This window comes from Anas acuta, chromosome 3 (assembly GCF_963932015.1).
Source record: "Anas acuta chromosome 3, bAnaAcu1.1, whole genome shotgun sequence".
NCBI classification, from domain to species: Eukaryota; Metazoa; Chordata; class Aves; order Anseriformes; family Anatidae; genus Anas; species Anas acuta.
In genome coordinates this window covers 61,577,327-61,601,413 of record NC_088981.1, presented here as the reverse complement: position 1 = coordinate 61,601,413, position 24,087 = coordinate 61,577,327, and the positions used below count along the sequence as shown (strand labels likewise).

Genomic DNA, 24,087 nt, shown 5'->3' with positions numbered 1-24,087 from the left:
AGCTGATTGTCATTGAGAATGTTGATACTGTGATATTTCTGAACATTATGGAAGTGACACAAGCTATGGTTATATATGTTTAACTACATGTGGTACCATAACATGTGGTAGAAAATAGCAACTTTCACTTAGTTTTTATTCAGCTGCAAGCAGGAAGATTAACTTCTAAAAGTTACAAACAGCTTTCTCCAGAGCGGTGATTCACCAAAAGTTTAAGTACCTCACTTGCCAACTAAGAGTGGAGTTCAGTTCACAAACTGCACAGTTAAATCACCTCAATTTCAAATTAAGTCAATTCAAATTAAAAAAAAAAAAAAAAAAGTGTGTTTTGTTTTGTTTTGTTTTCTTAAAGAACTGAGTTAATTTTAGCTATATGGAAAAATGTATAAAAGTCATTTACAATGAAGCCATATCATATTTGGGAATATGATTTTAAGAGTACATGTTCTCAGGCACCCAAGTTATGGAATGCTTTGAATAAAAACGAAGGATTTCACAAAAAATCTACCATTTAATTTTGCAGGGAATCCCTAGAGATTTCTAGGGCTTAAAGAAAATTCTTTAAAAGCAACTTTACATTTATGTTTGGGGATGAAGTTTGGGTAAGTATTACATGACATTCCAGTCTTAGGTCTCTAGTGGATTAAAAAGGCATATTTTACTACAAAAATCAACAGCGCTGAATTATAAAAAATCCTCTGAGGATTGCAAAAGCACTTGCCTATTTCAGTGTATTTGCTGTTATTTCCACGTTGAACAGGGGATGGCAGCATTTCTTTAAGTGTCAGCTCATGTTAATTCAACTGAATTGTATTCAAAGAATCCTCTTTTTATTAGACAGTATAAAACAAATGTCAATATTTAATTAGTGTTATTTTAAAATTGTAGATAATAGCAGATTCTGTGTACAGATTACTTCAAATATATTCAAGTAAATATGAAAATATGCCTAGGTATCACCCAAGGAATTAGTTCATTTCAGACATTTAACGATGTGTCAAATACTGCATACAAAAGAAACCTCATTTAGGTATAGACAGGATATAGGTATATGGTTCTAGCAGATGTTGGCTGCAGATAAGGATCCATCTTTTTGCAGATTAAAAAAAAAAAAAAGTATGCTTATAGGATCAAACCAGGCAGATCCGGCAGATATTATAATATATTCACCATATCTATTTTTTATCTTAATATGATGTTAACAAACTGCTTTTAGCAGAATATGACAACCCCTTTTTTTTTTTTTTTTAATAAGAGTTTGCCATGCACATGCTTGGAGATTCTGACCAATGCATTTTTACAAGCTACCACAAGATGTCTCTAATTCACCGGAATCTTCAATATGACCTCAACCCATAAAACAGTACTTTCGTAGCACCTTAATCTGGTAAGTATTCAGTATGTTATGAGGTCACATATATTTGATGCTATCTGTATTTAAAATATTGGAAAAATGTATTTCAAATGCATTATAATTTAGATGCTATTCTGTATAGTCTAATAAGCTTTATCAATTGTAATTATTAACTTCATTAAGATTGTAAATAATAAGCAATTTCAAGATGCATGAGATATATTTTCGAAAAGTCAGTGGGAGGAGCTCAATTAAAATACTTCTGAAGTAAAGGAAAATAATGACACTATATTGCCAAGGAACTTTTTTTGTATTTTTTCAAGAGTTATGAACTCTTGTTCATAATGTGTACATGCCTTGACATCACTGATGGGCCTAGCAGTAGTCATTTACTGAACTAAAGGTTGTATTCACATGGGTAAGTTGCGAGTGGACACTTGAACAATAGCTAATTAAGAAGCAGTTTATCAGTTTTCACATTTGTTTTGTCTTTTGTTGTTGGTAATGGTTTTGTTTGGTTTTGCTTGTTGGTTTTGTTTTGAGGAGGATAGAAAGAAAGGAGAAGGGGAGAGCAGCTGTGCATGCTCTAGCATGCTTCACATTACCAGGAATACTTAAATTCACTGAGACAGAGCTCAGTGGTGTGGGAGCTCCTATGGGCACGAGAATTAAATACGAGCTTAGTTTCCAAACACTGATAAATATGAAATACTGCAACCTTGTAGAGAGTATGCATTTTGTTTTGTTTTTAAGTAAACACAGAGTTCCATTAGACAGAAATGCATCTAAACCTTGGTACAATAACAAGTGTCACAACACTTTTTCTCTGTATAAATACTGACCTAACCTACTACTGTTTCAGATGCCCAAATTGAAACGATCTATGGGATTATCATTTTTCAAATAGAAATATTAGAAATAGGAAAAAAAAATAAAAATATTAAAGAAAAAAATAGAAATAGAAATATTTTGAAAAATAGAAAAAATAAACAGCCCAACCTTCCAAATGTGTCATGCTGGTAACCCATAACTATGAAACCCATATATTAACCTGCTATTTATTGAAACTCAGTGATAAATAAATGCAGATATTCTCTCAGCTATAGGCACTTTTTCACTAGAGATGGTAATCTTATTAATATAGTATTTCAGATATGTTTCCTTACATCGTTAGGGACCTTGTCCTGTTTCTCATGTTTTTCACGGTCATAAGCCATCTTTTTCAGAAGTTTCTTCATAGCTTTGTCTTTTTTCTCCTTCTTTTGGCTTTCGGCATTTTGTTTTCTCACTTGGTTAACAAGAAACTTGGGAATCTAGATGAATATAGATAGTAAGATATATACATCACTTCCATAACTTATCAAACATTGTAAATTTACAGATTGTTAAGTAGAACTGGAAAAAAAATATCTATTTCCAGTAGAAATTAGATTCAAATAATACAAAGCTGTGAAACAATTTAAAAAACGCTACACTTGTGATGTTATATTCGATTCAATAAGCTCTCAGAGGAAGAGAGTTAGAATCATAGTGTTTTTACTCTCCTCAGAAAAAAAAAAAAATCACTCAGCACATTTTACATTGTGCCATGGCAGTAGTAACTATTCCACATTTGAAGCAAAAGTCAAGATTGTTTAAAGTTCCTGATGGACAGCAAAGCTTGAAGTTCTCCAGTCTGTCTAAGTGAGAGCTTTGCTTGAGAACCATGACAGAAGTTCATGTTTTTATTAAAGCATGTTTTATATAATACAAAGTCTGGCCCAAAAGAGAAATGGACTAAAACACCATGTGTGCTATGAATATCTCTAAGCAGAAAACAATAAATTCCTTGTAACAATGCCTACCAATAGGCCAAATACAAGGATTCCCCAAGGACTTATTTTTGAGTTCACTTATACTGAATACTAAAACTCTGACCATCAGACCTTAACTCCACCACAATATGTAAATATGATTCTGTCACACTCCTATCTTGCTACCTATGAGCAAGGCCCCAGCTGGATGGGGCTGATCTTTCTTTAAATCATGGAAATAAGTTCACTTTACTTCTTTGTTCAGATGCCTTGTTTGTGAAATTTATGTATTTTTTCCCCCCTTAGGAATACACTTACTGTCCAGAGGAGTTTTTGGTGCTGAATCATAAAGCGCATGACATTTGCTGTTCCAGCTGCCATAACAAACTCGCTTTGCTCGATAGTCTTTGAGCCAAACCCATGAAATGTGAAAAGGTTTGGGGCCATCACCATTGCAACATTGTTTAGCGTCATTTTATTTTTGTCTCGATGATCAATTACCCTCTGGAGGAATTCAAGCAGTACCTGAAATTACAGCAGAACTTAAAGCTCAGCTTTGCACAAGAAAAAGTCAGAATGAAACATGATGCTACACTTCTTGGAAAAATCTATTTATACCTAATAAAACTACATTAAAGCAATTAGAATAAGAAATGTGGATATGCTCCTTCACAAGACTGCAATGCAAGTTTTCTTTAAGTAATGAAGTAAATAATTCTTGTTAATTTTGTGGATAACATTTTTCAAAAATATTCAAGTGACTTTGAAGCCCTGTAGAGTAAGACTACTTATGTAGGTGCATAAGTATCATCACACAGATACTTTTGAAAACATTACTATTGGCTTTTCTTAAATAGAAAGTGAACACAATAATGCCAGCTGTCATGGAAACATGGAGTAGATAGTTCAGTGAGGTATACAACTCATGAGTAAACCACACTGCATTGTGAATGAGAGGTAGCCAGTTACAAACCATCAGTCTTCAATTAATTCGGTTCTAGATATTTGTAACCCAAGCCAGGAACCCTCCTGAGTGCTTCCTCACAGTAAATAACTCAAAAAGGAAGCTATGTTTAAACAATAAGAACTAATAGGGGTTTTTTGGCTATAGTAGAAGATACTCTGCATTCCATACAAATCCTGAAAATTCATTTTTCATTGTAGCAAAATAGTAAGCACATTCTGAAAAAGATGGCTGGCTTTGCTACAAAAGGACAAGCCCAAACTGGATGTTTCCAAGAGTGATGTGCTGCAAGTATCAATAGGAAGTGTAAATTTCTTGCTTATTGGGTTGAAACACACAACATGGGCAAAAGTGAAGAATGAAACAAAAGAGCTAAACCTATTTCATAAAAAGCAAATGTTCAGCCATAGTATTATAATACTTTTTTTTTCTTTTTTTTTTGCATTGCAAATAATAACTGCTGCTGCTAAAATAAGGAAAAAACTTGTAAGAGAAGAAGTCATTCACTGTGAGATGATTATTGCAATCTGGAAAAATTTCAAATCATACTTTTAAAGTCATTTGGGAGGAATTTGGGTCCTAAGTCATGGGTTGTTTTTTTTGTTGTTGTTGTTGTTTGTTTTGCTTTTTAAAGTTCTGAGAAATAAAATTAAAAAAAAAAAAAAAAGAAAGAAAGAAAGAATCATTAATTCCAGCATTAACTTTGAACTCAAAAGAAGAATGCTAAAAGACAACATTGTTTGTCATAGTGCATAGTGGGTTCACAGAAACAGACAAAAGTACAGGAAAAAAGCATTAGCAATTCTAACCTTCAGAGTGTCTCTGTTTGCTTCAGGTAGAAGGATAACCAAAAGATTCAAAGCTTGCAGCTGTTGTTTCTTCGTTGGAAGATCTGCCATTGAAGCACATGAACGTCAGTATTTTAAAATTATCATTTGTCAATTTGTCAAACAGCATGATTTTAAAGTGGAAACGTCTTGTAAAATGCTGAACGCATACATATGGCTTTTGTGATAGTATGACACAGGACTGGCAGATCCTTCTTTTCTGATACTAATTTCCAAATGGTCTCATATGATTCAGTTGCTGTATGACTCAACAATCTTCTGGCAGTCCTTTTTAGACACCTTGTGATTCTTTATTTTGCAGCATTATGAAGTAAAACTAGTCAGCTAATAGTTCCTCCCTTTTCAAGCCCGTGCCCCAGCATACAACAGGGTATATTTAAAATTGCTGTCACAGTTTGTCTGACTGCCTAAACAGTTGCACCGTCTCCCAGGTCACCCCCGCAAAAGGAATACCACGGGTTGCTGAGTAAGGCAGGTCTCCAGTAACATGAGCAGCAGCAGCTGCAGTGGCAAACCAGTGGGGATAAAGACAATAGCAGAGAAGCTTAACACATATCTGCAGCAGTAAATGTCATACTAAACGTGGCAAGCTTTAAGTAAAGAAAAGTGCCATTGCTTCTGCCATCTACCCAACTGCTAGGTGGTGAGTCATTCAGCCAAGATGCTGGATGAGTGCATCCCCCAATTTCTCTGCCTCCTCCCTAGGAGGGTTCCTAAATCCTGCCAGTGTGGAGCAGTGGAAAGTCCCAGCTCTCTTAGGTTTGTTGTTGTGATAAACTTCCTCCTGTCATGCCTTTGGGAAAGTGCTCTTGCAAGTCTTCTCAGCAGATTCCTAACAATCAAGCCATACATAACGCAGGTGAAGAAGGGGGTACCTGCACCCGACCGAGTTTTATTACACTATTTCAAAGCTCAACAGGGCTGTTTTTGTGTATTCTAATGGGATTCCAACTGAAATGCTATTTCAAATAAATTTCTTCCAAAACCATTTGGGAGATACAGCCAATAAAAAGTTCATCTATGAAACAAAAAACAGCTTGCTGACTTTCTACCATAATAAAAAGTAGGGATATGAATAAATTAGTGGTAAATTATATAGTGATTTAAAACATACAAGCAGTGACAACAGTGTACCTGTGTGCTTAGAAAGACATACAATACAAGCGAGGATTAAATTTAGTTCCAAAACCCCATGCCACAATGCTCAAAAAGCAATAAGAACCAACCTTTTATTTGGAAATTAAGTAAAAACACAACTGCAAAACAATTAAAATTCATTACTTAAATCATGGTTTTCCATCTGTTTACCTAAATAACGTTTTACTTTTAGTTCTTTAAGTTATTTAAATTAACAAGCTAGGTTGTTTAAATTAAGTCATTTAAATATTAAAAGTCTAACCACACTAATTAAACACACTCTTGAAAAATTCTGTTTACTGTCACAAAGATGGTCCTTTTTCTCTAACACCTAATCTCACTGCATGCACACAATGGGCAGACAATTTAAACAATAGTAGGCTATGAAGTGTTATGTCTGGTTTATATCATATCCTTTAGCTCCATGTATGTTGCATCCTGTTACCTAAGTATTTTCTGGATAAGTAAAACCACATAAGCCTTCAGACAGCTCAGGAGTGGCAAGCAGAAACCATCCTGGCTCCAATCAGTATCTGCTAAGTGGAACAACCTTGAGGAGCTGTTAGCTGCCAGCATCACTTGAAAACATTCTGGCCTGCTTTAATTTGCTGCTCATTGCTGCAAAATCAACACCGCTATGTAACAGGCTTAAGCTCCAGCTTCTATGCACACCAACTGAATGGTCTGTGACCTTGAAAAAAGCTCTCAGACTGGAGAGTGAAACAGCCAACAGTTAAGATTGACTGCCTGTCCACGGGAATTCCCTGAAAGTACCCTTAGAAATGAGCCATCATTCAGCCTACAAAAAGACAGGAAAAGATTTGTCTCAAACCAACACTCCTGTGTTGGCTGGAGAGCTAACGTCTGTGGATCCTCATTCCACAAAGCTGCTTTCTTTCTATTACAATCAGTAGGCTTACTGTCTTGGTGACCAGTTGGCAAGGAGGACATTTTCACAGGAACTTACTGATCTCAAGGGATCAAGGATGACCAGCAGTTCTGACAATTCTGGTCTAACTTTTCCTGTTTAAAATGGATAAAATATCCTCCGTGACTACGTTAAACAGTATGAACCACCATTTGTTGGATTTTCTGCAGAACTATTGTATCTTTGCTATTGGTTTCTTTTGAGACAAATATTGTTTATAAACTGTTACTATCTTAAATAATTTTCTTATAACTTGTCTATAATAGTTCTAAAGACTATTAGAAGCATATCAGAAAATGACAGTGTTCTTTTATTTTATGTGTAAACTACTGAAGTAGGTGTTTCATGAAAAATGGTATTTGTACATTAGCAAAAAAGTACCCATCTTTTTGATGAGAAGCCCTATTTGTTCTTTTTTGGTTTCACAGAATATTAATTAAAATGCTGTTATGGCAAAGAAACACTTCTCTGCACTTGTATCACTTCTTTGCAACTGAGGCAGAAAGGACACTACTCACTCTGTACATCTTGGAAAGCTTTGAGATATTCTACAGTGAGGAGTGGCTGAGGCAGTTCACGGATGAAGAATTTTAAAAGACTTGCTGCATCATGTTGCTTTACATTCTCCCAGTTGAAAGTCCCTTCATAAAATTTTGCTTCCAGTTCTTGGCAAAGAGTCTGAAAGGCAGTAGACACAGAGAGTACCAATAACATTCGTCTGCTGGAAGTTATACCTTATATACATGGCAATATTTTCCTTACTTTGAAAGGGGAAAAAAAGGGAGTATCTGAAATATCACTTAACTCCAGCTGCCACCGATCTTTTGCTACAAAAAGTTAAATTGGAGATCAGAAGCACTGAATGCGAACAAGTAGTAATAGGCAGCAGACTGCCAAACTATACAGGAAGAAATCCCATGGGCCTGCCTCAGGGCCATATGGAATATAAGAACCAGATACCATATTCATTCATGTGAGAGTTATGGCTTCTCCTCCTCCCAAGAAATATTAAGATGTGGCTGTCATACTCAACCATCCTGAAACTACATACCAAAGGGTACTGATTTAATGTATGCATGACAATCTTCTTAGATAAATATGGCAATTATGCACACTGACACGCAGTTTCTTATCAAAACATACATTAAGGTGGGGCTGGTTCTCTTTTTAAAGTAAAGAGAAACGATTAGGGTGACAGGATAACTGGATGTCTTGCCATCTGTAGGGAACTTCATGCCTTTGGACACATAGACCTTTGTTTAGCACTGGATGTCAAGCTCTCTATGGAAGGGGACTGCAAAATATGTTGTTAAGAAGCAGAATAAACAGCACTGATAGTCTCAATGACACCTTGTAAACCCCGCTCTTGTGACAGTACTACAACTGAACTACAAGCGATATTAAGCATGGGAACACCACAATGTCTGAGCTGTTCTTAGTCCCCACATAAGCACCAGTCCCATTGCACGCACTTCATTTGTTTCCCAGTCTGGCAGAGCAGGAAGCGGCCTCGGAATCCCTGTCCCAGTGAGGCCAGTGGCCCTGAAGGCACCTCTCAGCAAGCCTCTCCCTTCTTCTTGCCTAAGTTCTTCCAGACAGAGAATAAGACGCTTGTTTTGCAAAGAATGTGAGACAAAGTGAGGGAAAATGCTACGGAAGAATGTGGCCTTAATTATTTATCTGGACAAGAAGGGCACATTGGATAGAGAGTACTAAATACATTTTTAAGATACAGTTCTCACTGAATTTAACTTTGTCTGAATGGAAAATGGATCTATTTCCAAAGAAAATGTGGACATGAAAATTGGATGTTCTCAACTGCCCTCGGGGAAGATCTTTTGTCTCCAGGGATTACATAGGAGGTTCAAGGGTTCTAAGATACTAACTCAGATGTCTAAAGTCAAGTGGGTATCATTTCCTTCCCATCAACAAAAGCAAGCCTTAGAAATTAAGATGAAAATTTCCACTCTGACCCTCTCCAGCTCTTCCACCCACGTTTAGACTAAATCACCGTGGCTAATACAGAATTAAACTACTAGATAAAACGGATTGTTTTATCAAAGAAGCAAGAGCAGAAACGTCAACTATGCATCCTAAAGGACCAACTCGTAGGTTTTACAGTAAATGTATTCAACTATAGGGTATTGTAAATATGCAATATATTTTCTTAATTAGAAGTCTAAAATCTATAGAGTAAGATAGTGATTTTTTTCTCTTCATATTGTCTAAACTATTCTGTGAAGATACATAAGAAGGAATATTTTTTCTACAGGAGAAAAAAGTTATATAATTTAATTATATAAATTATAAAATAAAAAATTATAATGTAAATTTTATTATATAACTTAATAAAATTAGAGAGAACATTGGTCCTTCAGTATGCCAAACTCTTTGTTTTCCTATAAAATTTTCCATTTAAATAAGTAAAAGAATGTAACATCTTTGCTAACAAAACAATTACTTAATTCAAAGAAGCAGCTTCTGCAAATAAATAAGCAAAAAACTAATGAAAGTCAAATAGTTAATGATCCTCAGCCTGGGAAATTGTATTAAACTGATAAAGATCAAAGGATAAACAAATAAACAAAATCATTCCAGTATGCAGAACTGATGAAGAGTGAAATATAAATAATGAAGGAAACTTGTAAAAAACCCTCATAGTTACTGGTAAATAAACAAAGCCAGTTTCCGTAATATTCCCTTCTTTCAGTTGTTTCTAATGAACCAGCTGCTGGACAAAGTTTGACATGACGGAGGCTGGCAGATGTCTTCAGACAGCTGAATCCACTTAAATTATCCTTTCTATTTAGCATTTAAAGCCAGCACAGACCATCTTTTTAACACATTGACTCTTGGCGTGAATCATACTGTGTATTTAGTTTCCTGCATTAAGGCAAATACTGGGGAAGAGTCTGTGTGTAATTGGCACTCACTCTGCAAAGTGTCAGTGTGAACGGACGCGCCTAACAAGATTGTGCTTAGAGAGCTGAGCACTTACACTGCTGTTCATAAAAATAAATCTGAGGGGTTCTTCAGTGCATGTTGGCTGCCTTGCCCTGTAACACGGGTTAAGTCTAGCTATTAAAGCAGTCTCACAATGCCAGAAAAAAGCTTTCTCCTGGGGTTGGAAGACTGTGTATGAACTGTTCAGATGATTAAGCTAGTTCAGGGAAAAAGCAAGAGACTGGAAAGCTTGTGCCAAGAATTAATGAGATTTTGGCACAAATGAATTTGAAACATAGCCTTGACTCTGCTTCCAACTTGAACTCTCCCCAAAACTACACTGGATCAAACCATCAGCTTCCTGCTAATATAACCCTGTTTTCTTTCTGAAGAGATTTTGCTTTCTGTTTTTGAGGATTTTAATAACAACATGGCATTAAAATATATTTTCATGACTAAATACAACCACTGAGTGCAGATAAGTTTTTGAAGGTGCTGAGAATCCATGCAATGCTTTACCTTTACTCTTGTTGCAACTCCTGGTATTCGAAGAAGTCCTTCTGTTTCCAGAGTTGCCTCTTCTATCTGGGAAATCAGCTGTCAAACACAAACCAAATTGCATGAATGAAGATGCCAATTAAAAATTACTCATAGATAGTTCTAATATACTGGAATATTTATGTACTCATATGAGTGTGTACAAACATATATTACATGTAGGCACGCAAACAGTTTAGAAATGGATTAGAGTTGTTGTAGATGTAGAATAAAACCTTTAATATGGCTCTTGGCTCATGCATTTTGTGAACACAATTAAAGAGTTTGTCTATTTTATTAAAAAAAAAACTGTATTGTCTACAGACCTCCTTCAGAGACTGAAGCAGGTTTTTTGCAAAACTACTCAGGCTTCACAAATAAAGCCCAACTACTTCCCCTGTTAAAATGTTGATTCAAAATAATTACAGTAAAATTAGAGATACAGTACTAACTTTCTCACAAATATTCTTCTTTACAACTTTACCAGAGAAGATCTAAGTATTTTTACTTAGTACTGATATCTAAGTATCCTGGAACACACCAGTAATCATTCACAATAGTCATACATTAGAGAGCAATTGCAACAAAAAGCAAGCTCAATTCATTTAAGTCAAAACATGCAAAACATCACATTTACTAAATTAGTAAGTAAAGCTGCAAATGAAAGTTAAAATAACTTTGACTGGATAAAGCTTTGCTACAGGGAGCAAATAAATTCAGGACAAAATGTTATTTGATTGTCACTTGCAGGTATGGAACAATTTGACTTGTTTGTGCCTATTTACCTTCTGAAAAATCAGCGGGATCTTGGTGCCTGGCACCTTCTTCTGATCCTGTTCCAGTAAAACTGACAGTGGGACACCAAACAAGCCAGAGTCTGAAGAAGAAAGCAAAAGAAACTGAGATATTATCCTCATCTGTTCCAACACATGAGGCAATGGTATAAAACTGTATTTTGGAAGTGATAATCCTATTCAATACATTCAGAGCTATTGACCTTTTGTTCAAAGTGTTTAAATGTCTTTCTCAATCAAGTTATTACACAAAACATTGTGGCTAAAGTGACTCTTTCATCTTTTCCTTCAACCATGCATCAGGACTCTTCTGTTTAGACTTCAAAGTGCCATTCACATATTCTGCAGTACAGTGAAACAAATTGCATAAATGAATCATCTGCATGGTTCTGGTTTGTAGAATGGTTGTAAGGGTGAACATGGAACACAGATCTTCACCATTCAGTGCAAGATATTATAGTCAAGATACAAAAGGCATGAGTAAAATACCCCAAAATTTGGCTACTAAAATTAAAGATGTAGATATTACCTAGTGTTACCCTCAACACCTCCCTACAAGAGTTTCAAAGAAGCGCTTTTCAACCCTTCAAGTATTTTTTTTTCAACACCTTGTTGAAATTGTTTTTCCAGTTGTTGAAAAGCAAAAGTATGGTTAAGTCTGGGCTGGAAAATGGCTTTTACAAGGTGCTAAGGTAGGACAAATAAAAAATAAAAAGAAACCTAGTCTCAGTTAATTTAGCCTTCATGCAAAACTAGCCTTAGTCTTAAAGTAAATGGGACACCCATGTGATTATGGTCCAGTTGAATAGAAGAGAATGACTTCTGAAACACTGCTATACCAGCAACTACTAACCCAAAGTCAGTTGCCAAAGAACTCTGTCACAAGTACTGACGACTGCTGCGTGTGCCACTTTTCTGAAACGGCATATAACATTACATGTACCTAAAAGCTCCTGTGTGGTATGATGCCATGCCAGTATTGAAAACAGAACAGCTGTAATTACTAAAAAGATGTCAGCCCTTGAGGGAATGTGACAAATATATCTAAGAAACATAATCTTAAGTGCCAAATCAGGGAGTTCTTGTATCTCTAGCAGAATAAAAAGTCTACCAATACAGTATGTAGACTCATACATAGACCCAATAGCCATACCCCATAGTTTTTATCATTTTGACAATCTTGTCGATACAGTTTCTATTGAGATGAAGTTGGAGAGCAAACTGTAGGAGGCCAATTAAAAGGCCAAGTTGGCAACAGCACAGCATTCCACAGAAGAATCATGTTTTCATCATCTTTATGTACACAAGCAGAAAAGGGAACAGCCAATATATCCACCCTTGTACAAATCAATTAGCCAAACATTTCCTGAATAGAGAGGATGGGGACAGGTAGAGCAACAAGGCACTGAAGTCATTACACTGCAAAAGCAGACTTGTAAGGGAGGGAAGGCTGACATGTCATTGTCTTTTTCCTACACATTTTGGTAAGTCTAGGCCATCTTTTTTATTTGTGGAAACACAGGGTTTTTAACCAATTCAGTACTCTTCATGACTGCCTGTCATTTAGATAATAATGCTATGAATAAAACTCAAAAAACTATAAGATTTGGCAAGAAGAATTAATTAAAACTAAGACCCAAAATATAAGAAAATGTTTTGTCTCTTCCCTGTGTATTAGTAATAGCACAAGCACTTCTGCGAGAAGAAAATACATTTAAGGGACCAATGTCTCTTAGCTGTTTCTGCATGTCGTTGGCATTTAAGAAATTATTTTCTACTACTGTAAACCCAATATAGTATTCTGAAGAATCTATTGTACCTTGCTACATAGCTCTCAGCCTCCTCAGTTGCTTTTAATTATTTAAACTAAGCTATTGCACTGCCATGTTCACTGAACCTTGAGAACAGGGTTTTGGCGAAAGCAGACTTGTGATTAACCAATAACACATTTCAAGCTCATGTAAAACATTTAGCAGAAGCCAGGAATACAGAAAACAAACAAAGCACTGAAAATCTCTAGCATCTTGAAATTGGTTTCCATGTGTATTAAGTTCCCAAGAAAAGCACTGTGATTATATCTATGCTTTATAGGCTTGTAGATCAAAATGACATGTTGCAACTGCCTCAAAATCCTCTGCAAAAGCCCCGAACTTCCACTTGGTATGATGCCACTCAGAGTAAAAACCGCATTCTGGCCTTAGTAAATACCGGATGGGCATGGATATGTAATACAGCAAAGTCTGTACCAGACATAACAGCAAAGCAGGTGACAAAGGCTCCCAGCATCTCTAGTCAAGGACAAGGAAAACAAAAAGTCTGGTAGGAGTGGCACAGTACCTAGCTTCATGAGAGCAGAAGAATGGCCCCAAAAAACACAAACACATACTCTCCCAGCAAATATATGATCATACTAATTCCTGTGAAGCGATTCCTCCTGTACACCATGCTACTGAGAGGAAGGTCCCCCTTCCTCTCTCCTTGTTTATCTGCTCTGTATTTGGCCTGAGTTTTAACTTAATAAAGAGAGCACATTCCCTTAGCTAGATTGACTTTGTGCATGAACTTGCCTAAAATGTGCCCTGAGTCAAGGTGTATAATTAAATGCTGTTTAGTATCTACATTATTATTTATATATTAATACAAATTTTCTCCAGGAAAGTCATAAATAACCAGATACATTTGTTTCACTGGATTAAAACAGACCAATTTGTTTCAGAATATGAAACACTTACCTTTGGTTTTGATTTTTGCAGCTTTTTGCTGCTTGAATTCTGTCCCAAGTACATCATAGAGAGCAGTCAATTCAATCAGTGCTAAAGAACAGACTTTCTTCATGTCCTGAGGGGCAAGGTCACCAATCTTTGTGGTACCCGTTTTGTCCTTTGGCAGTCTGAAATTCTAAAAGCAGAGATTTGTAGCACAGTGAATAATCCAAGTCGTAACAAATTACTTAGGTCCAAGGCTGTGCAACCTTTTCATTGTGAAGCCTGCTGCTACTGTGTCATGGAAGAATCCCCCAAATAGTTTGCAAAGCAGACAATTTTAAAGTCATAGGAGGATTTAGGTTCCTAGTAACTTCTGGAGTTCATCTAGTCCAACTACTCAGTCAAGCAAACCTAAATTCAAGGTCTGATCAGCTTGCTCAAAGTGTTGTCCAACAGAATTTTGAAAGCCTCCAGTAACAGAAATTCTGAAGCCACCATGGGCACCCATTTCAGTGCTTAACACTCCCATGGGGACTTTTTCATTGCAGAACAGAATTTCCCTTGTTGCCATTTATAGCCATTGCCTCTTGTCCTTTCACTGGGCATCTCCAACAAGAGATTGGCTTTGTCTTGCTTGTAAACTCCACCCACCTACCCAGCCACTTTCTGCATCCTTTTGCAATTTATAGCAGTGGAAATATCTGTCCATGCACAATCCTATGCATGTACAATTGGGATAGAAATCCCTCTGCGCTTATCCACACAAAATAACACATTTGACTGCCACAGAATAAAGGGCTTCCCTTATTCTGTGGGAAATTGCAGAAAGGGGAACTGCAATAATAGATAATTTCTATTGCAATAAATACTCAGAAGCAGTAGTCACACACCAATGTAAATAACTGAGTTCAGACGGGGGGGCGGAGGGAGAACTGCATGGAGAGCAAAAATGAGAGGGGGAGAGAGAGAGAGAGATCTATGAGTTTCCTAGCTCATAGAACTTTTTTAACTCCATCCTTCACCAGCATCCTTCCAAGTAAGACAGCTGCCTATGCCTGACATTAGCAGATGCATGACTCAAAGCAGAAACGTTGACAAGCCTTCCTCTCCACTTGGAAAGCAAAAACATTGTACTGCAGAATGATTTTCTCATCCTGTACAGACCCAGTGATAGCACAGATGAATTGGTAGCTATGGTACATGGCTACAATGGTACATACTTAAACTGTACATAAATATAATTTACAAATTGTAGATATGTAGTCAGCCTCCTGCCTTAATGTTTCATTGATTTTCACAAAGGCCAGGTCAGATGGGCCTTTAGCAACCTGGTCTAGTGGGAGAGGGATTGAAAATCCCATGGCAGAGGGATTGAAACTGGATGATCTTTAAGGTCCCTTCCAGCCCACACCATTCTGTGAGTCTATGACTATATGTAGTCCATGACTGTATGTAGTACACACATATATATATGTATACAGAAGTAAACTAGACTGTAGTTCTCACTTCCTTGTTACAGAAACGAGACTCAAACAATTCAGAACCCATTTCTAAATAGTCACCAGTGTCTGGTTTATAATGTTTAAACTAGGATACAAGGGGTAATTACTACTCAAAGAACTGCATATATCTTTATCTAAATTAAGTGTTTGAAGAACTGTGAAACATTATTACTTCAGTCACTACATTTACTCATATGTGTTTGGATACACTGTTAGACAAAAGAGATGTTTTTTGCAGGAGTCACTAGTTTACAGGTCACATGTAACTTCATGCTCATGAACTGTTAGGCAAAGAGACATCCATAAAGAGATGCCTGAAGATCACTGACAGAACACCTTGGAGGATCTTCCCTAGTACCTATTTTGATTCTTTCTGAATGAGCCTTTTGTTTGAGGTGGGAAGTAAAACAGCATGAAGTAATCCTTAGGTTCCCGCCACTTCACTTAAGACTTCTATAGACCATTCTGCTCTTCAGTTTCATCCCTTACCTATCTGCATTGGATAACTACACAACATTTCCACAAGCATTCACTAATCCTTTTCAGAAGATAATAAATATTACTACTACAGAGATAAAGCATCTCACCTCAGATAGATGAAGGGTCTGTAAACAAATGAACTAAGGACAGAGTTTGTGTGCCACTAAGCCACTATTCCAGCTTAATATTACGAGTCAATTACTGTGTACACATAAAGTGGGTTTTCCTAGAACAACAATGACATAAATAGGCATAAAAGTTGTAATTTCCATGTTATTGAGAATACTGCTCCCAAAAATGAGTTATCTTGAGAAGGTTTATCCCCATAGAGCTCCATCCAACAATATGCTTTTAAACCTACTTCACCCAGTATCAGATAAATATCATCCAACCAATACCACCAACTAGTGAAAACAAACAATGAGAGCAATAAATAGGAAACGTACCAGGGGAAGAGTGTCACCACCTCCACCTTTGCACATTTTGCCTACTGAGCTGTCTTTGGTATTAGCTGCCTGTTCTGCAAAGGGTATCTCCAAATTTAAGTCAGTTTCTGAAAATGGCATGTCTTGAGGTGGGGTCTTCTGCTCATTAGTTCCAACACTGAACTTAGGACCTGAAAACAAAGTAGAAAAAAAAATAATCAACAGCAGCAGGGTTGAGCATCACTCATGAGTAAGCATTTTAAAACATGGAAATTAATCCTGTGCAAGGGATAAACTTTCTAGTTACACACATGCTTCTGCATTTTTTTCCAGCTGAAAATTTGGCTTCTTACAAGGTTCCATCTCTTAAAGTTTTTTTTTCTAGAATAATTCTGCCAAAGCATGGAGTATTCTCGTATTTTTCTATTATGAAAAGATTAAGAAATCTACCTCAAATAAACAGCAGATTAGCAGGATCTTCCAGAGCCAAATGGCTCTGGCATCAGAAGTTTCTTGCCATCGCTTTCCAGCCTCAAACACTGCAATATCGTGCAAACAATACAGCTTTTTTTGTTTTGTTTTTTTTCTGCTGTCACAATTTCAGAAGCAAAACACCATGTTTATTCTACAATCCAAAATGCTAACATCACAAAATCACAGAATGTTTGAGGTGGGAAAGGAACCTCTGGAGGTCATCTGGTCCAAACCCCTGCTCAAACATAGTCAACCTAGAGCCACTTGCACAAGACCACCTTTTGAAGATCTCCAGGGAGGGAGACTCCACAGCTTCTCTGGTGAACCTGTGCCATTGATGATATTTAGACAGACCCTCCCGTGTTCCAGTCTGTGTCTGCTGCCTCTTGGCAATGGGCAGCACTCAAAAGAGTATGGCTCTGTCCTCTTTGTATCTTCCCTTCAGTTATTCATAAACGTTGATAAAATCCCACTGAGCTTTCTCCTCTTGAGGCTAACCAGTCCCAGCTCTCTCAGCCTTTCCTCATAGGAGAGGCACTTCAGACCCTTCATCATCTTCATGGTCCTTCATTGGACTCTCTCCAGTATGTCCATGTCCCTCTTGTACTGGGAAGCCCAAAACTGGACACAATACTCCAGGTGTGACCTCACCAGTGCTGAATAGAAGAGGTAAAAGATTACCTCCCTTGCCCTGCTGGCAACACTCCTCCTAATGCAGCCCAGGATACCATTATTTTTTTTTGACACAAGAGCAAATTACTGGCTCATGTTTCAAGTTGGTGTCCATGAAGGCCCTCAGGTCCCTTTCTGCAGAGCTGCTTTCCTGCTTGGTGGCACCCAGCATATCCTGGTGCCTGGCGTTGTTCCTCCCCAGTTGCTGGACTTTGCATTTCCCCTTACTGAACTTCATGAGGTTCCTGCCAGCACATTTCTCCAGTCTGTCAAGGCCACTCTGCATGGCAGCATGTTCTTCTGGTGTAACAGCCACTCCCCCCAGTTTTGTGTCACCTGCAAACTTGCTAAGGGTACACTCATCCAGATTACTACTGAAGGTGTTACGTGGGACTGGAGTATTGACCCCTGGAGTCAACTGATTCCTGCTATTGACTGAGTCCCAACTAGATCTTGTGCCACTGCCCACCACCTGTTCTGCAAACAGATCCCTGGGCCTAGCCATTCAGCCCATTTCCTATCCACCCTATCCACTTATCCATCCCATGCATCTGCAAGTAACCTCTGGGAATAGTGGACACTACACAGATCACGTTGCTGTCCTGACATTCCTGTCCTCATCTCGGTCTGAAGAGTCTAGGTTCCTCAAATCTGTCTTGACATGCTTCATGATACAGGGAAGGAGTAAGTACAGAACAAACACCTTACTTCTCTTTCTTTGTTCTTTATACACCAGTCAAACACTAGAAAAATCCAGAATATTTTTTGTTTAAAAAAAAAAAAGGAAAAAGAAAAAAGAAAAAAAAAAAAAAAAAAAACAGAAGGTAAAATCTGGAGAGGCAGTTCTGCTTTTAGAAAAAGAAGTGTACTTCTACACATGAAATCAACTATAGATTTCCAGTCCAAAGTTAAAAGATATTGGGAAAGAAGCAAAAGGGAAATTATATTGTAAATAGTTTAGTAACGCAGCACCAAAGATGACTTAGCCAGATAAAGATTCTGATCTCTCCAGCATTACTTGTGATGTAGTATTTCTTAAAGGATATAGCCCAGATTAAGTTATTCCTACAATACATTCCAAATACCTTGATGTACTTGTGTTTGAATTCAAATTTCCTAAAGCCAGAGCAAATATAAGCAAATTAATACTGCTCGTTTCAACGGGACCATCATTCCGCCTCTAACTCCTACCCACAGGAGACTGCAGTCTATTCAAAGATAACATGCAATAAGCACAGAAAAAGTGGGAGGAAAACAGACATGAGTTGAGGAGAACCATCAGCAGTGAACATGCTTTTGTATATGAATACGGTATAACATAACAAACTAATTTCTTTACACCACTGTGGGAAATTTCTGCATGGCCTGGAATAACCATGCTAAACAAGGCCAGAAAATCTCCCAGAGAATAGTTACAGCTGCAGCAACATTTGACCTTGAAGCAGGGGAAAGGCTGTGGTTGGGCTGATTAAGGGAGAAGGCATCAGGGAAGTGCTGCCCTACATTGATACTTCCACGCACCTGATAAAAAGCTGAGCTGCAAACGTACAACCCAAATAACATATACATTTAATACACACACACAAAAAAAAAAAAGCAACTTGATTTTTTCTTCTGAACTGTATCTCTGTCTAACTGAAAGACAACACATAAGACAAGACTAGTCACTGCTGTGCTTTAGTGAATTTACCTCCATCTGCTAGGGCAAAACTCAGGGGTTCTGATAGACAGGCAAATGGCTGAAGCCACCAATAGCCACTACCCAGCAGGGCACAATGTTTAATGCAGCCACTCCCACTTCAATTTAATTGATCTGGAGCTAATACAGTTCCAGAAAGACGAGAGGTGGATTTGAGTTAAGGTGTTTGACTCTACTTACAGCCAAGCAATATTTTAAGAAACAGAATAAAACACTTCCGAAATGAACCTGTTGTGGATTTCCAGTTTCTCTTTTCACAGTGGCATCTGTTCACTCTCACTGAGAGAGTGAAAAGAAAGACTCCTGAGGCATACACTGCAGATTAAGCTGATCCTGAAACTAGAGCCACTGCTTTCAGTAAACAGATATGTGAGACCTCAGGAACCAAACATATCCAAGGTCAAACTCTTCTCTGGCTTCGATCTCTGGCTTCCATGTCCGTATACCTATGTATATCATGTAAGTTGTTTAATGCAGCTGAACTGAAGGAAAACAGTTCACTGTCACCCCAAGACTTCTACCAAGCTATTGTTGCCTGTACATGACCTACACACTTCCTACCAGCATGGGACAGATCTGATGTTAACAAACAATAAAGCAGTAGCTCCTGTTTCAGACCTCTGGTCATACTAGGCACTGTCTAAAGCAGATGTCTTGGTAATGATGTGTACTTTTTAAAAGTCTGACTGCTTCTGTTGCAGGGAGTTTCCTCTTTATTGTATAGCCTTGTTCCCGTTGTTGTGCATTTATTAACTAGGAAGCAGCTGTAAGAGGAAGCAGCTTCAGTGTTGTGTCAACCTGCCAACTGCATGCAGTATTTCATGAAAAATACAAATGTGATACAGAAAACATAAATATTGTCTATGAGGATGTGGTGGCCATATTTTAAATTAGTCCTATACTCTTTCCCCGGTTCAAAGTGCTATTTTAAAGATCCCATACATTGAAGGGAATTCTTCAGGAGTGGGCTGGGGAGTTGGGCTTGGGGTTTCTTTTTAATGGGACATGAAAATATTAGAAGTGCCAACCTTGTTATTTCCTTGTTTTGCTAGAGAATGCTAGAGTATAGAGTAGGCATTAAGCTACACTCATAGATTGTAATTGATAATTGGAAATGTAGAATGGCTGTTGTGTTTTTTTAACTGACAAAACATCTATTTATAAGGCTAATTCATAGCTGACTTTTAAATAGAGAATATATGTTTGCAATCTTTTCACTAGCACTCTATCACTCCAGACATATATTCTTTAGCATGTAAAATGAAAAGCAGAAACAAACTCAATTAAAAAATACAACCGTATTTCAGTCATTTTTCCTATCAAGAAGCAAGTATTACAGCTCTTTTCCCTCATGTTACACCTACTATATTAAATTCTTTCATCCATTTGCCACATCATTAAGCTTTGAGGTTGCCCTTATACAGAGGTTTTATCTAACATTCTTCCCTTGCAGCTAACCCACTGCATTTAGGAGGACAATTAAGAGTCCCACAGTAAACTGACTTTTGCTGTTCCCCTATTTAAGCTAATGAGTATTTAGCTTTACATCTGTTTATTCTTTGCTTTTTATTTCTTGAGATGTTTCAGCTACGTGGATATTTATTCCTTTTCACAAGCACCCAAAGAGAATTGTATTTTTTCTTTTGTAGATGTTGAACATATTGCTAGCTTTTCAGGACCTCAGTGAGTATTGTGGATTGTTAAGATGATAACATATTTTGTCAGCTTATTACACAATTCTAGATTTTTTTTTTCTTGTAGATATTTCTACAGGAAACAAAGAAACATCAGAGCTAATAAGTAAGGGTCCTTCCAAAAAAACTCAAATATGCATCTATTAACAGAAGAAGCACAGGAACTTTTATTAAACCACTGCACTTGATCAGGATCAGGCAGAAAAGAATGAAAACATAATGGTTTTGTACTATCCTCTGAGTCTGCTTACATTATTCAGACAACAAACAAGGTGTGTCAGACAGGCAAGAAAGGAGGAATGAGCACAGGTTCACACAACTCATGTACACTCAGCCTGGCAGAAGCACTTGAGAATGCTGCACTCAAGTACTAAATTAGAAGCAGAGTCATCACCTTTGGAGAAGTGCCAAAGAGCCTTCATTCACTCCAGCAGTTTTAAGAAATCCAACAAAATCTCCATTTAAGCTCTGTCTTATGTCTGAGATGGTGTTCACATTTTTCAGGTGAAACTGGTAGTACTTCTTTGTTAAAGGGGGTTTCCATTTTAATATAATGCCTTTGGATTTAGATTTCATAAATATTTAGTATCTCTGAAATATAAAGCACTGTTTACCTTTTGCCTTAAATTCATTCACTGTTTGTATAACACTAATTAGCCCATCATTCTGGAGGAAAGATCACAGCACAGCAGTGAAACAGGTGCAGTGCTTTTAGCACTACTAAACTTCGATGTTTTTTTCTTCCTGCTCTAATCTTGGGAGCAGAGCCCACTTTAGCATGTTGACAGGAGCAGAAGTGTATCAGGATGGAAGAAGGCTGCATTTGCCATCCACATCACAATCTGTGCTGTGAAGAGATAGCATATGGGATTTGCCTTTCAGAATTTCCCATTTCTGCAGGGTTCATCAGGGCCACTGGAAAAAAAGAACCAGATGTGATAAAAATTCTGTAATAATTGCTTGGTAATTTTCCAGCTCTGAGTCCTACAGTGCAGTTTATTGACACAAGCACCAGGCATCTCTTCCTTCCCTTCTGCTGAACCAGCAGCCTGGCAGTCTTCCCAGGTTTTGTCTTTTTTTTTTTTTTTTTTTTTTTACAGTTCTTATTCCAGTGAGGTTTGCTAAGAGTGAGGAAGGGAAAGATTAACAACACTTCTGAACATGCACAGTTTTAGTGATATTTAGAGCTGTTTTATATTCATCTCTCCCAATTCAGCTTCTAAGCATATCTTGTATTGTTTGTTACTGCGTTGTTTCTTTTTAAGTTTAATCCTAAAGCAATTATTTTTTTTCCAGAAAACTACAGGTCAGTATTCTAAAAGTTGAGCACAAGTTTATTTGGTGGCTTAATTACAGATAAGTAACTTGTATTAGGTAACTAGATCTACCTACCTGACTATTTAAGGAGATTAGGGTCCCGTATGATACCTACATGTACATGTATCCAGTCTCCCAGAAGAAGGAGCGGGAAAAAAAGACATATAAACAATGCAGAAAAGCAATTAAGTATCTTAAAGCTTAAATGGCTGCCAGCTAATGTGTTGGTTATTACAGCGACACGTATATGTATAGCAATATAGTGCTACCCCAATGCAAAGATGAGGGTAAGATACAGGGCAACATTCTTATATTTTTTTTGTATTGCCACTGAAGAACAGCACAAAGCTTTGTCAAAGTCTTTCATCAAAATTCATACTCTTAAAACAGGAAATATGGATTCAGCCAAGGACTTCTGCTATGCTCTGTCCTACATGGCAGTGAGAGGGAGGGGGAAGTTCTGCAGGTCTTCCATGGGTACTGCACTGCTCATGCATAATCATATGCTGTTGAACCAACCCAGTCCTACACACACAGAATGCTAATTCCTTTACATTTTCCTTAAAAAGGTAAGCAGCTTTTTTCTTCTGTTTTTCCTTCATTTTGAGCTGCAGACATACAGCCAGTTCTCGCCTTTACTGTATATTTATAGTCCATTTGTTTTTGCTCTCTTGTATGTACTGATGAGCTTATGTATAATAGTGCTTCATTTCCTGTACTGTACAGTAGAGATAAACCAGAAGGGACAAATTAAGGATCAGTAAAGACCTAAGCATAAGCTATGGGAGGAGAATTCTCCCAGATGACTTCATTATAAGATGATCACTGGTAAAAAACAAGGTTTCCCAGATGGCTCAAAAGACACAACCTACAGCCACACTTAAAAACTTTATAAGTGCACAACAGCACAGGCTAGACCAGGATTTCTCATATGAATTTCATTTTACTTTGCTGAAAATTTACTTGAAATACGGACCTATGTAGTAGATCGTGAAATTGAAAGACTACGAACAGAAGAGGAAAAAATCCACAAGATTTCTGTCTGGCATTACCTTTTGTTTCATCCTGTGTTCCACTTCTGTTTTCAGTTGTTCTTACAGCTGAGGGTTCATTTTCATCACAGACCTAAGAAAGGAACAATAAATATAAATATGCATGCCTATAAAAACGAGATAAGAGGTTGCAGAAACTCCACTGACTCTCTGCAGGATTAAAACACATACTCCTGCAATCCAAGAATATGCAGAAGCACATCTGCGTGTTTCAGTTGAAATCCTTTTGACAATGTCTAAGGGGATCTGAAATCTAGGTAATTAAGACAGTGGTAATTAAGTCCTTTCTCCATCTTCCTAAAATGATAAGTGGGTATAAGAAGACTTAATTTTCCAGTGTTGCAAGGGATAAGAACATGTAGTCTTTGACCTGAAGCCACAGTTTGCTGGAAAGGTAATATGACTGCTCAGAAAATTATTACTGTTCCATGTACAGTAGCAGACTGTAGACTGGGAAACACACAAATAAGCAGACTGGGAAACTGTAAAGGAACCAAAAGTCTAGCTTCTCTTTGGCAGGAACACATCAGGAAATAGCAGAAACATCACAATACTGCCTATTGTTTTACCTTTCCTCCTGCCTTCCCCCAGGTGAAGGGAGGTTGCAGGATTTTCAGAGACTATTATTAAACTGGAATGACTAAACTGGAATGACAGCTGTAGATGGCTTCAGTCCCTTTTTTTGTTATAAAGCTTTTTAATGATGGGAGAGAGATAAAGTTCTGAAACAAGTTACCTAGAGAGGTTGTACAAAATATCTCACTACAGG

The 24,087-nt window shown here is 37.4% G+C and overlaps 1 protein-coding gene across 5 annotated transcripts in view; it reads right to left on the bottom strand.

Annotated features, from left to right (window-relative positions):
- The window catches only part of ARHGAP18 (Rho GTPase activating protein 18), a 91,286-nt gene that overhangs the window by 8,478 nt on the left and 58,721 nt on the right, over positions 1 to 24,087 (bottom strand). For all 5 annotated transcript variants that reach the window (XM_068677462.1, XM_068677461.1, XM_068677463.1 and 2 more), the window contains exons 4-12: positions 23,319 to 23,391; positions 16,432 to 16,601; positions 14,031 to 14,196; positions 11,290 to 11,381; positions 10,487 to 10,564; positions 7,543 to 7,702; positions 4,921 to 5,003; positions 3,466 to 3,672; positions 2,521 to 2,667 (exon numbers count right to left, since the gene is read on the bottom strand). In XM_068677462.1, the coding sequence (XP_068533563.1) occupies positions 2,521 to 2,667; positions 3,466 to 3,672; positions 4,921 to 5,003; positions 7,543 to 7,702; positions 10,487 to 10,564; positions 11,290 to 11,381; positions 14,031 to 14,196; positions 16,432 to 16,601; positions 23,319 to 23,391 (1,176 nt within the window). The remainder of the gene's footprint in view (positions 1 to 2,520; positions 2,668 to 3,465; positions 3,673 to 4,920; positions 5,004 to 7,542; positions 7,703 to 10,486; positions 10,565 to 11,289; positions 11,382 to 14,030; positions 14,197 to 16,431; positions 16,602 to 23,318; positions 23,392 to 24,087) is intronic.